Source organism: Anser cygnoides, chromosome 8, assembly GCF_040182565.1.
Source record: "Anser cygnoides isolate HZ-2024a breed goose chromosome 8, Taihu_goose_T2T_genome, whole genome shotgun sequence".
Taxonomy (NCBI): domain Eukaryota; kingdom Metazoa; phylum Chordata; class Aves; order Anseriformes; family Anatidae; genus Anser; species Anser cygnoides.
In genome coordinates this window covers 30,888,866-30,901,708 of record NC_089880.1, presented here as the reverse complement: position 1 = coordinate 30,901,708, position 12,843 = coordinate 30,888,866, and the positions used below count along the sequence as shown (strand labels likewise).

The window sequence follows — 12,843 nt, the reverse complement described above, 5'->3', positions numbered from 1 at the left end:
CTGACCTATGCTATTTCTGACAATATTTACTTAACCTGCTCTTTAAAATCTCCATTGACAGCAATTCTGCTGCTTCCGTAGATTATCTCTCCCAGCACTCCCGTGTCTCTCTGGTGAGATTAGGTATTAAGAAAACTTTCTAAGATTATCTTTCTGAAAAGTAACCAGATTATGGTCTGTCCTGCCCTCAGGGCAGTTATCACAACCTTTCAAATACCTGAATACTGTTACTAGTTCACTTTTACTCATGTCCATTTTGTAGTAGACTAACCACTCAGGGTTTTTTTTCAGCCCTTTGATAAAGTTTGTGATTTTAAAATTGCTTGTGGTTTAGTTACTCTGTTCCTGAGCTTCTTTAATCTAACCATGCTTTTCTTCAAGCATGGTGCTCTAAACAGGGTACGCTCTTCCTTCTGAGACCTCCTCTATACCAAGCAAAGCAGAGAAATTTGTCTCCAGTGTCTTACACATGAAACTGCACTAATATATCCTAGGATGAGTTGTACTCAGTTATCCGTGTGGGTCCCTTCCAGCTAAGGATATTCTGTGATTCTGTAGCGGTTGTAGCTTTCTTCTGGATGTTGGCTTTTTGTCACTGTTGTCAAACAGCACTTTTCTACAGACCTAATCCATACCATTTTTTTTAATATCTATATCTGTATGAGTGGTGTCTCCTTAATGCAAGCCCTTCACTCTTATATTGAGTTTCACCTTCATCATTTGATGCCATTTCTCCACTTCTTCTGTCCTCCAAATTTTCACAGTCATTCCAACCTCAGTGATATCCACCAATAATGCGTGCTGTCAGTACTGTCAGCTGACTTGCTAAGGAAAATATTCAAAAATCTTGTTGCAGATTAGGTTTCAGCAACTTCTGATATATCCTTTCAGTTTGATAGGCAAGATTCCTGATGAGATTTTGAATATTGTTTTTAGTGCTAGTTGAGTTAGTAGCATTAGAGACTGTATTTCCCCAACCTGCCTATGAGAACAGCATTTGAGATTAAAGATACCTCTTTTCTGCTGGTTGTTACTAGCTGGTACTCTGATCATCCTAGATATCAGTTTCGTTCACTATTACTTGTATTTAAAAAATCCATATTGGCTGTAATTTATCACTTGTTTATTTATGAAATTAATATATGGGATATTAACCTAAAGAAAGAAAGCATGAATAAGCTTTATTGATGTATATTTAATTTATATTTATTATAATTACACCATTTTCTTCTTACAGCTCAATTAAAGATAGACATATCTCCAGCTCCAGAGAATCCCCATTACTGTCTAACTCCAGAGTTGCTGCAAGTCAAACTTTACCCAGACAGCAGAGTTAGACCTACAAGAGAAATCCTGGAGTTTCCTGCCAGGGATGTCTACGTTCCAAATACCACGTACAGGTTAGTTTTGAAATACATCTCACATTTCAGAGCCTGAGATTGGCAGGTCCAAAAATTCGTATCTTATCATCTGGTTTGTTGCAAAACTTGCTGCATCAGTAGATCTGCTGTGCCAGAGAGACAGAAAGGGTCCAGACTGACATAGCAGAAAATTCACAGTTGTCTAGGGATGAACACGGTTGTGTAAAACTTGGCTATGAACAGGGACATGAGAGAGGTTTCTCTGTCTTGCAAAGTTCAAAGTGGAATTTAGTTGAATTGTCTTCGAATTTGCCTAGGTTTTAATTTTTTTCTGTGTGCTAAAACCAGCATTCTCTTACCAGTTTTACTGCTTTCTGGCACTTTAAGTGGCTTATTTTTGTCTTTACAATGGGGGATAAAAATGTAGAAAATGCGTAATCCCATTCATATTTACATTTTGATTTAAAGGAAATTTCCTTGTTTACAATGCTTTAGAAAAAATACGAAGATCTAGAAGAATATTTTTTTAAGCATTTCAGAAAACAACAACCTTTCTATAACTAAGTGTAGGTAGGGAGTAGATTTCTTTTTATTACTTTTCCTCTATTAATTTAAAGTTTTTTCGCAGTATCATTGAAGATAATACACTTCTGAATGTCATTGCCTTCATCTTCAGTTGAGTAATTTCACCAACTTACAAAATCAGTTACTTCTTGTCATAAAAACTGGATAAATACAGACCAGATTCTTAAAAAACAAAGCTTACAAGAAAGAGTTTATTCAAGTTCCACATCTCATGTCTTTTCAGAAGATTTATTTATTTATTTGTGGTAGAGGTTAGACAGGGAATTAAGCAGCACAAAATACATCAGTACAAATAAGCAGCACTATGTATTCTCTTCTTTGCGATAAATCCATAAGAAGTAACAGTATTTTTTGCAGTTTCTTTGTGATTAGCACATTCTATTCATAGTTGTTTCACTGACAAATTACAAGTTAAGACCACTTTTGTATGGTTGCAAATGTGGAGATAAAAAATCTGTACTGTACAAGGGTTATATAAAATATACAAGTCAATATGACTCAATATAACTGCAGAATTGGTGTCTCTGTCATCAAACACTTCTGCAGCAAGCCACCTGCAAGCACATCAACAGTCTTACTGCCTCGGAGGCTGCCTTCTGCAGCTGAAGTTAACCAAATGTGAATGTGTCCTCAAGAGCAGGACCAGCACTGTCGCATGGGTTTTGCCTATGGGGTTCATTGGATGGCACCATTGACTCCATTGGAGTTACCCCCAGGCACAGGTTACTCAGCTGGTCTCTATTTGAAAGATGTTTGGTCATGTGCTCACTTGGTCTTTCATTTCATTTCTCAGTGAGCTATACTAAAAGGTCACAAAGGGGTGGGACTAAATCCATTCCAGATGAGAAGAAACCATCTCTTACTCATTTCAGAAAGCTTTGAAGCTTAGCCCTTAAGTTTCAGTTTGTAAACATGGTTCTTAAGCTATTCTTTGAAGTGTGATATCTGAAAGATTAGGTCTGTGCTCCAGCTTACTTGATGTGTGTGTACACATCCACAGCTGCGTGAGTACAGTGCTTCAGCATAGATCAGCCTGACCTACACCACTGAAAGTTTGTTTGGAAATACGCAAGTCCCTAAAATGGGGAGTTACTCATCTTTTTTTGCCCACAGAAACATTCCACAACAATAACATGAACCAAACAACAAATCAGTCACTTTATGAAACAGAATTTCTTCTTTTTCCTACAAATTAACAACTAAATGTCTTCTGTAGCATTTTGCCAGCCCTTTATATTTGCTGAAGCACTTTTCCTGTTCCCTCCTAAACAACCCAGAGACAAATGCAACATCCTGAAAACCCTTTCTCCCAAGCAATATTATCTAATACGTGAACAGGCAGCCGATTCCTAGGCATTAGGGTTTGATCCTGGGGAGGTAAAACTCTACTTAATTTATAGCAGGTTGACATTTGGGCTAGGGTGAAGGAGAATACTCACCAAACATATGGTAAGACCATCACATATGCCTTAGGGTTTATGTCATTGGAGAATACACCATACAGTGTATGGATTTGGATATGCACCTGTTACTAAACATAACATGAATTTCTCTGATGTAGCAGTGTTCGGTGTATATGTTCTGACTTCACGTGCGTCAGGTTAAGCATTCAGTCAAAGCTCTTTAGATCTGTCGGGTGTATCATTATTTTGGTTGACTTGAGCAAGTAGTATCTTCCTTTCTTAGGCTTCCAGTATAAGCCTTTTCTTCTGTCTAGTCTTCCTTTTGACCTTGGAGCGACGTATTTCCCATTAAGATTGGTTTCCTCGCATTCACTGTGCCACCAGCCTCCTAAGGAAAAAGATTGTAATGTCAGTTGTACCCTATTTGCAACACAAATCTCTTTTAGGCCATTTCCGGCAAAAGTGACAATCACCCACTATACCCAAATGAAATGTTGCTTGCACATAAACCCACTTACACTTGCCACTTGAAGGCCACCACAGAAATGTTGTGCTACCTGTTACTGTCAGCTTCACATAAAAGTGGTGCTGCACAGAAAACGGCATGCACAAATGCTGCCACTGAATTGGGACACTTGGGAGGTTACCTCCACACTTTCACGTTTCCTGAGACCCTGCCCAACAGACTTCCTGATTTCCTGATGCTTTTCTCAAGTAGAAACAGGTAAATCTCTGCATCTGGAGGCTGAAGAGCCTTTTTTAAACAGTTAATTTTTTTTTATTGGCCATGTCCTTAACCACGAGCTTGAATTGTAAGCTCAGTTCTGCTGGCAAAGGCCTGGCCATGACTATTGTGCTAAATATGAAAGTCTAGCACTTTGGAAGTCATTGCCCATCTGCTTTGTGGTCGTTAGAGCTGTGTAACATGCTCAGCATTGTTTCAGACATAGCAGTATTCAAGCTGAGAATGACATGTACAAAATGTTTGCTGCACTAAGTAGGTGCCTGGCGGGCAGTTCTGTATCCTGTAGTTTAATGATTAATTGCTTTTTGCATTGTTTGCTTTTTGCTATAAAGTGGCAAAACATAAAAGCTTCATTAAAGGGTTCCTACATTCTTTGATTTTAATCACATTATCATTAAGGAGAAATGTCCTCAGCCTCGCTTCTTTCTTCCTCTTTTGAGAGTGATTGTAGCATATACTGTTGACAAACAGCTAAAATCTGTCTTTGAATGGAAACTCACCATCATTCTGAACTTTCGGCTTGTAGTCAAAATGGAGCCAAGAGTCAGTTTTTCTTCTCTTTTTTTTTTTGCAAGAGGGGATGAAACAATCCAACCTAGGCTGCCCTCCCAGAACAGGCCTTGGAGGAGGGCCTGCCCTTTACTTTAGAGCTCAGAATCTCTGCCCAAGAGTTTGTTTCAGCTGATGCTGCTAGTTCTGTTTCTAATGCTGGTCATTTACACAGCCTCACCATGCTTTAGTTTTGCCTTCTATAAAACAGAAAGATGATGCCTCGTTGTAGGACTCAACAAAAAACATCTGTTCTTTCCTGCAACGACAAAGATGCTGCTACCCTCCCTTTATGTTTCTAAAGTCAAGCAAATACCGGTAACCACCCACTAAAGCATGCTACCATCCTTCACTTAACAAGGAGAGGGCCATTTCAGCGTACCCGGCCGGCATACTGATACCTAGATAGTTTTCTGGGCAGTTGAAGTTGTTTATTACGGCCATGTCATGGTCTGCAGTTGAGAACCGCAGCTCTGTCTGCTCCGGCAGCGCGTTGGGGATGCTCCCAGAGATCCGTGAAAGCTGAAGCGTGTAGTCTGTCTCTGGGCCTTTCAGGTCGAATGCGTACTCGATGTAACGTTTATTATCTTTCCAGTCCTGCAGCTCGATCCGTAAGATGTAGTCCCCTTGTTGAGTAATGGAATAGGTCTTGTTCAGGCCTAGCCAGAATTCCTCTGCAAAGTCATAGTAAACAGATAACGTGAACATGGAGCCTTTAAAGAAACATTTATCATGTTTTTCAAATATCTAACCCATACCTCAGGTAACTCATTCACCTTTAAAATATCATCATTTGAAAACGTGTATTTAAGTAAGCAGTGCAATGTGAGAATTAAGAGATGCCAGAGGTGAGGATTTGGGGACAGAAGTTACCAGGCAGAGAGTTAGTGGGGAAAGGTGCTAAACTTTCCCTAAAAACCCACATCGCTCCCCCTGCTATTGAATTTGTTTTTACAGATAACCTGTGGTTGGTATATGTGAAAATATAGTATTTAAAAGGATTTATTCATTGCTTTAATTAAATCAATAATATGAGCCTTGGGAACTGTTGATCTTTTCAGAGGTCTCCTGCTACATTCTTTTTGTTTACCTCTTCTTAATTGCACACTAGTGATCAATAAAAGCTAGAGATATAAATGAACTGGAGCTTCTCCCACCTCTTGTGAAACTCTGGGTGGGAGCTCAAGACATTTAAAACACGCATGATTGGAACCGTGTGACAAATGAAGCAAATGACATACATAAAACCTAATTGCAATCGTTGTTTTTTAACAAAAGAACTGCAAAACTAACCTGAGGTTTCGATCCCCTTGTATACAGAGTGAATTTAACCTGAGCATTTTTCTTTTGCTATAATTCTTGATTAATTGCTTCATAAATTATACTCATTAAGTAACTCATTATCAGAGCCACTGGTGTCAGAGCACGATAGGTGATTGCCCCATGTAGAAATAGTACAGCTGAATCTGAATGCCACACGTGCAGGTGGCATATAAAGTAATAGAGGACAAGAGGAGTCAAACACCCCCACAATTTACAGGTGTGGAACAGTAGCCTGGTGTTTTCTCACCTTAGAGCATGCAGCACCGAACCAACCAGTACGTAGCTGAGCATAATGCCATCCTCTGCAAACTCTATCTGACACTGAAAAGATGTGGCCTCATGTTGGTTTAATATATGGGAATTGGAGGCCAATAAAGGGGCAACCACAGCATTCAATACGATCAAACGAACTATGTGGGTAAAAGTCAACCTCAGTTGTGAGCTACTGTCCTAAAATGGTGAAATTTTAATCTCTGCTGTGCCTAGAAAGTCAAAATACTTTCTAAACTAAAGTGGACTCATTTCACTGTAAGAGAAAAACAAGGAAAATGCTCTGAGTAGGGAGGCTGGTAGGCAGCTCTTGGTGATAGAAACTTCTTTGGGGTTGATGATTAACAGGTAAATGTGGGTGTTGCCTCAGCCTGGCCAGCCAGGTGAGGACATTGGGCACCACGTGGGGAGCTGGAGGTGGTTGTGTAAGGGAGCACCTGCAGCTGCAGGCGCTGTTGGAGGAAAAAAAGAGAAAAAAAAAAAAGACAAATTAGGTGGTGGTTCTAAGGGAAACGTGGTTGCAGAAGGGCTGAGAGAAAGTAGTGAAAGCACCTTGGTGAGATACTGTGTTTGTGTAGCTTCAAAGCATTGTGGGGTACTTCTGTAAATAATAAAATCTCAATAGCTAAAATAGCATTCAGAACGCTCTGATTCAGACATGATTCAGCAAAAGTTTCTAGACATGTTTGAAAATGTGTCTTGGAGAATTTTACTAAATTAAACTTTCTGGCAAGCACTTTCTGGCATTCCACTAATGAGGCAAGCTGCTTAGATTTGTCTGTAGGTTATGTCTGCTCTCATGTGAACACCCTTCTGAGAAAATTCAGCTTCTCAAATCAATTTAGACAAAGCAAAGAAAGCAAAAGAAGCATTTTTACCATTGAGATCACCAAAACCCTTTGCATAGGCATCCCAGGTTTGGTTGAAATCTAGTGATCCGTCCACTCGGTTCTGGATTACGGTCCAGGAAGTGCCTGCAGATGCAAAGAGGAAATAAGTCACAAACCTGGCTTAAGTATTTAAAGTACTGGGGAGAAAATTCAGCATAACAGAGTCCACCAGCCCCTGACACACAGACGGTGCTGCTGTGGCTGCCCTTCTGCTGCCTGCCTTTAGCTGGTGGTGTTTGACTGCTGGGAGCACAACTCCAGACAAGGTTTGAAGTGTTGGAGGCCACGGCTGGCTAGGACGGCTGAGATCCTGCTCCTGACCAGGTCATGACAACCTTGTTTAACAAATTTCAACAAATGTAAGCAAAGGGTTTTGCACAGGGCAAGCCCACGCCGCTCTGTGTACACATCCAAACGTATCCCATCGCCCTGTCACGTTTGCAGCAGCGTGTTCCCAGCCAGCTGCGGCGAGGAGCCGTATGGGGAAGCTGGAGAGGACGGAGCAGCACTGCAGGGTGCCAAAACGGGGGAACAGTCAGCTGGCCAAACTACATGTGGCCTCTGGGCAGCGGCAAAGGAAACAGCCAAATGGGTTTCTTACAAAGGTAGAGCTTGGGTAGGTGCTGTGCATTTGGTCTGTGGCGATTCTGGGTGCGTCTGGTCTGTAGCTGCAGCCTCACCCAAACACGATGCAGGAATCCTGTCTCCAGGACTCACCTCTTTGGGTTAGTTTGCTGTATCTCAGTCATAAGCACCAATCCACGCTGTCAAACAAAATTTTGCTAAGGTGTTTATTATTTGCTTTAATTAGGAAATGTTACATCATGGTTGCAATGTAGTGGCGTTCATAATCGCCATTTTAATTCTTTATAACTAAAGGGGCTTGACGTTTTTAATATCAATACGCTTAATATTAATTGCATACATATTAATAAGAATATTAATAGTATGAATATATGTAATAAATATCACATGACTGAAAGTACTTTCCTCAGTATAAACAGCAGGTAACTTTAAAAAGGCAGTGTTGTGGGGACTTTAGGAGAAAGGAAAGTGCTCAAAGCACATACAGAACAGTAAGAGAAGAGGATACACATGACATGATAAGTGCTTGTGTACTTTGGGATGAGACATGGCTTTTTGGCTTGTAAGAAACTACTTATGTGAAAATTAGACTGTGCTAGCACAGCTGTCTTACCAAATTTTGCTTCACAGTAGACGTCGAAAGCTTCTGAGCCATTGGGCTTAATAGTGTAAGTGCCACTGGTCTGAATGCCGCTGTTGTAGAGAGCAGTGCAGTCAGGAGCAGCACCTAGGAAAGCAAACAGCAGACAATTAGAAACCCTGTTTTGGATGTGGTAAGTTTTAATTCAGCTTTGTGACTTGAATTATTCTATTGAGTAGAGCCAACACAAAACCTGGAACAATCTTTTTGGTCATTATCTCAATAAAGGTCATGAAATGGGCAAACTTTTGGGCATGGTAGAACAGCTGTCAAGTTGTATATATATTGGACCACCTACATTTAAGTTTGGCAAGGTTTCAGTTCAGATAATTTTGGAAAATGTGTAAGGCTTAAGACTGGGCTTTGGCAAATGGACTTTCCCATCCCTCATAAATTTCCCAGTTAATACTGTTCCCAGTGCTGCAGTTCAGAAATGCATCTCAGCTTTAAAGAAAGCTTTACCAGATCCTGAAATGAGCTGAAGTAAGTTAGTTCTCTGTTCATACTCTCTAAGACAGGCATCAGCAAGTGCCAGCGAGAGGATCGCCACGGCATGTGTTTACATGGGGTGAATGGAGGCTGAAGATTGAGGCCAGGATTATGGCATTATTGGATATTGTTTCTGTGTGCCACCCCAGACACACATATACGTACAGTGTGGCTAAACAGATTATGGCATTTTCCAAAGCAGAAAATCCAGCTCCTTCCAACAGCACTGTATATAACATAAAAGCATTTTGCTTTTGGTCTCTGTCTACTAAAAACTAAAAGCACTGTATTGTATAGTCGCGGTTAAGGCATATGGTCTCACCTTCATATTTGTATGTTACAGCTGTGGAGTTGTGCACAAAAAAGGGGGTGGCCTCTGGTTCTGTGTGCTCCCCAGTGAAGGAATTCTCTGCGAGTTCCTGGAGCTCTATGTGGTTCAGCTGGGAAGAAGTGTAATTACAGACTGTTAATTTCCCAAGGCTCTGAAATTATGAGGTTCATGTATCAAACTGAGCAATGTCACGCAGAGAGTAATTTTTTTATATGAACATAACCCTTTAAAATAGCCAACTTATGACATAAAAATAACTTGAGAACCACACTGGTGGATTTCAAGTGTATGTACGGCAGCTGTTTGACTGCTCAGACAACCCAGGATTCATGAGGTGAGTAAATGACCAGTTCTCACGAGGTACACCTTAATGGGCAAACAGATTTAACTTATTTCCTCAGGTGACATCACTTAGACGAATAATACCGACATCTAAGAGCACAGAACCCACAGTTCTTTTTATAAAAGGCATTTTCCCTTTATAGCCTCCTCTTAGGAATAAATTAAATATGGGCACGTCAGTTATACCCAGCGTTCCGGTTACACATGTTGAGCTGCAGCACATGGCTCCCTGTTGAAGCGAATATTGGGAAAGAAGAAGGAGATAGAAAGTAATGATGCTTAGAAGACCAAGGGAACAAGAATAATAGGATAGATAATAATAATAATAAAAAAAAAGAAAAATAGCAGTCAGGAAATAGAGCAGCCTGGTACTGATCGACAGTGCTTTGGAGCTGCGTCCTCAGTTGTGTGCTCTAGCCACAGCCCCCAGCCTGGCAGCACAGCAGTCTTTCATCGAAAAAGGTCCCTGTTTGTGGTCAAAATTGCTTATAGCCTCCTCTGCACTCCCAAAATATGAAACAGGGATGGCTGACCGGAATGAATGGTGGGACATTAACTCCTTCAGCGTTATGAGAGGCAACAGATTCAGAAAAGAGAGATGCGATGGTTACTGTACCTTGTCCTCCAGCTCCATGATTTGGTTGTGCTGTTTGTCGAGCTGTGCGTGCTGGTCCTCCACGATTTTGAGAAGCTGCTTGATATGGTTGTCCTGCCGCTCCACAAAAGCCTGAGGACAGAGAGGGAGGGAGGGGGGTTGTGGTTAGGGGCAGCAAAAGGCCTTCACAGGGGCACTTCCTCAGTAACTCATCACAGGGGCAGTGCTGAGAGGCACAAACCATTTAACATTGCCTTTTCCACAGGACTTTCTGCTTTTCCTCTAAAGGTGCAAAGTTCTTTGCCTTTGAAATGAACACCCAGCCTTTTTTGATCCTTTTTTGAGGCAAACTACTGGCAACTTCATAGACTTCTATTGTTATTTTCCTTCCATTTTCATGTGCAATTACATTCTGTGAAGCTGGTTCTTGATTCAAACTAAATATATGGCACTGACAAAAAAAGGAATGATGCCCCGTGTTTAGGGTATTAGCTTGGGATTTGGAAGATCAGGATTCAGCTTTCTGCTCTGACATGAATAGCCAGTGTTTTCTCCCATGCTTTTACAGAACACAGTTAATTCTTCCTTTTCCATAGGAAACCTTGTACCCACCTACATATTTCCAGGTATTTGCATTAAGTCTATTAACACCTACACAATTCTTTGGTCCTGGATGGTCCCTACAGGCACTACAAATATCCATCAGTTTAAACTTCCTGCTTCTGTGCTGAGCAGACAATTCCTAGTGCATTGATTTGTAGTGAGCTGATGACATAAGAAGCTCTGGACTTGGTAATCAGATAATTTTCCTGATTTTTTTTCCTCATTATAATTACGGATTTTTTTTAAAAACATATTTGCAAAAACTGAAAAAGATACAGAGCCTTATCACTTCACCATTTTCTCACTGATTTCACTGGGGAATTATACTGTAAAATAAACCACTTGTCAAATTACAACACTGATTCTTATATGGTTATTGCAGTGATTTATTTCTCAAAATACACAATAGAACTCCAGTGAGGGTGCAGGGAAAAGATGAGCTTCTATTGTATAACTACCAATGATAGCATTACGATTTATTTTGGCTTTGTGTGTCAGGGGTTCTTACAAATTTACTTACTTTGAGTGAAGAAATTTCATTTGTCTCTTGCACTGTAGGCTGGGTAATGGCCAACTTAGTGACTTTGTCCTCCAGTCCCCACACCTTCTCTTGCAGCTGGATTTTGTTTTGTATGAGGTCTTCAATCTTCAGATTCATCTCCTGCGAGAGATTCTTTATCTCTTCGTTGTTGATTTGCAGTCTGGCAGTAGTTTGTCGGAGTAGTTCTTCTTCTTCTTTGATTTCACTGGTTTGCAGTGAGAGCTCATAAAAGGACTTATCAAAAATGTAAAGTTTTTGAAAAATGTCGTTCATCTGCCCCTTTGTCTTATGCACAAAGTCTTTAAGACCGTGCCCAAGCTGGAGGAGTCCATTGGCTAAGATTCGTACATCATCTAGCATGGCAAATCTTGATTTTGTCTCAGGAGATGCAGCTGAATCAAGGGCAGAAAAGTCCTTCTCAGCTCTAGCTGAGAGAGCGAGTGGGGCAATGAATAGAAAGATAAGAATGATTTTCATGATTTCTGCTCCTGTTACGCTTTGGTTGTTCAGGATGCAGAGACTTTTCCTAATAGTTTTCACTGTGTGGCTGTTCTGGGTTGAAGAATTTAATCTATATATACTCCTCTTCATTTTAGAAGAGGCAGACCGGCGAGTTGATCATTAAACTGTGTGTATTTGAACGAATGTAACCCCTCTCGAATCTAGGTTGATACCTGGGAAACCTGAGAGCCGGGCACGTTGCTGATTAAGCTGCCTCTGAACTTTTCCATCTGCCAGACATGCTGCTATAAAATGTTAATGATGATGTATGACGTGTTTTTGACACAAGGCTTTTTTAATAGATTAATTGTGGGTCATAATCTTGACAAGGCCTAAACTGCTTCTTGTTTGTGTTGTCTGATTCCTTTTATTCCCTTAGGACTATAAAAGGGTTTACGCTGCTCAAGAGCGCTGGATGCTGCTGTTCAGGTTATGCAGCTCTTTGATAAGCTATGGAAGGGCACAATATTCCCAGATGATTCACACAATCTGATTCTCATTTTGTGCCGTGTTCTGATGTAACTCATCGCACCGCAGTGGATTTGCTTGTCAGCTACTTCAGATTAAGTGAGAAAGTGGGAATTAGGTCCAGAGATTGTCTGGATGTGATTCTACTGTCTTAAGGTTTGTGCAGTAATTTACACCATATAAAGCTTATTTTTTAAGAGCTGCTTTCCAGAGGTGGGTGAGATAAATAATACCCTGCTTACATTTCTCACCTTACGATTTCCCTTGCTGTTTAAGATTCACACTGAATAAAACAAGTCTACGGGTACTCTGAAATAAATGTCCAGTTCTGCACTGGGTCTCTGCACGGAAGCATGTATATTTTTCAAGGAGTAGTGCAGTATGAGTGAAAGGTATTTTTCTTTCTGGAATCTCTCATAGCAATCCAAAAATAAGTCCAGGCTTAATATAGTCTGTACTTTGCAGGATTTTCAGGTTTTTGATAGACTCTTCTAGCAATTCCTCATCTGGACTTTTTTTGTTGTTGTTCATGTACATGCATGTGTACAATACAAGGCATCAATAGAAACATTATTTTCAAAATTGTTATCTCATACGACGAATTTCTTGTGTGATGAAGGGT

The 12,843-nt window shown here is 40.5% G+C and overlaps 2 protein-coding genes across 17 annotated transcripts in view; one reads left to right on the top strand and one right to left on the bottom strand.

Moving 5' to 3' along the window:
- The window catches only part of DOCK7 (dedicator of cytokinesis 7), a 98,706-nt gene that overhangs the window by 37,649 nt on the left and 48,214 nt on the right, over positions 1-12,843 (top strand). For all 16 annotated transcript variants that reach the window (XM_048062223.2, XM_048062222.2, XM_048062219.2 and 13 more), the window contains exon 14: positions 1,238-1,400. In XM_048062223.2, coding sequence (XP_047918180.1) covers positions 1,238-1,400 — 163 coding nt within the window. The remainder of the gene's footprint in view (positions 1-1,237; positions 1,401-12,843) is intronic.
- Positions 1,437-11,885, bottom strand: ANGPTL3 (angiopoietin like 3). The gene is made up of 7 exons (XM_013176202.3): positions 11,232-11,885; positions 10,130-10,240; positions 9,163-9,280; positions 8,325-8,438; positions 7,115-7,210; positions 5,045-5,317; positions 1,437-3,737 (listed from the first exon to the last, which is right to left on the bottom strand). The coding sequence occupies exons 1-7, from the start codon at positions 11,841-11,843 to the stop codon at positions 3,556-3,558; spliced, it is 1,506 nt and encodes a 501-aa protein (XP_013031656.3). The 5' UTR covers positions 11,844-11,885; the 3' UTR covers positions 1,437-3,555.

Coding starts and splice junctions, on each gene's coding strand:
- ANGPTL3 (XM_013176202.3), bottom strand. CDS start 11,843: ATGAAGAGGAGTATATATAGATTAAATTCTTCAACCCAGAACAGCCAC. Junction 7,211..8,324: donor CTACTGTGAAGCAAAATTTG/GTAAGACAGCTG, acceptor TTGCATCTGCAG/GCACTTCCTGGACCGTAATC. Junction 3,738..5,044: donor CTGCCCAGAAAACTATCTAG/GTATCAGTATGC, acceptor CTTTTTCCTTAG/GAGGCTGGTGGCACAGTGAA.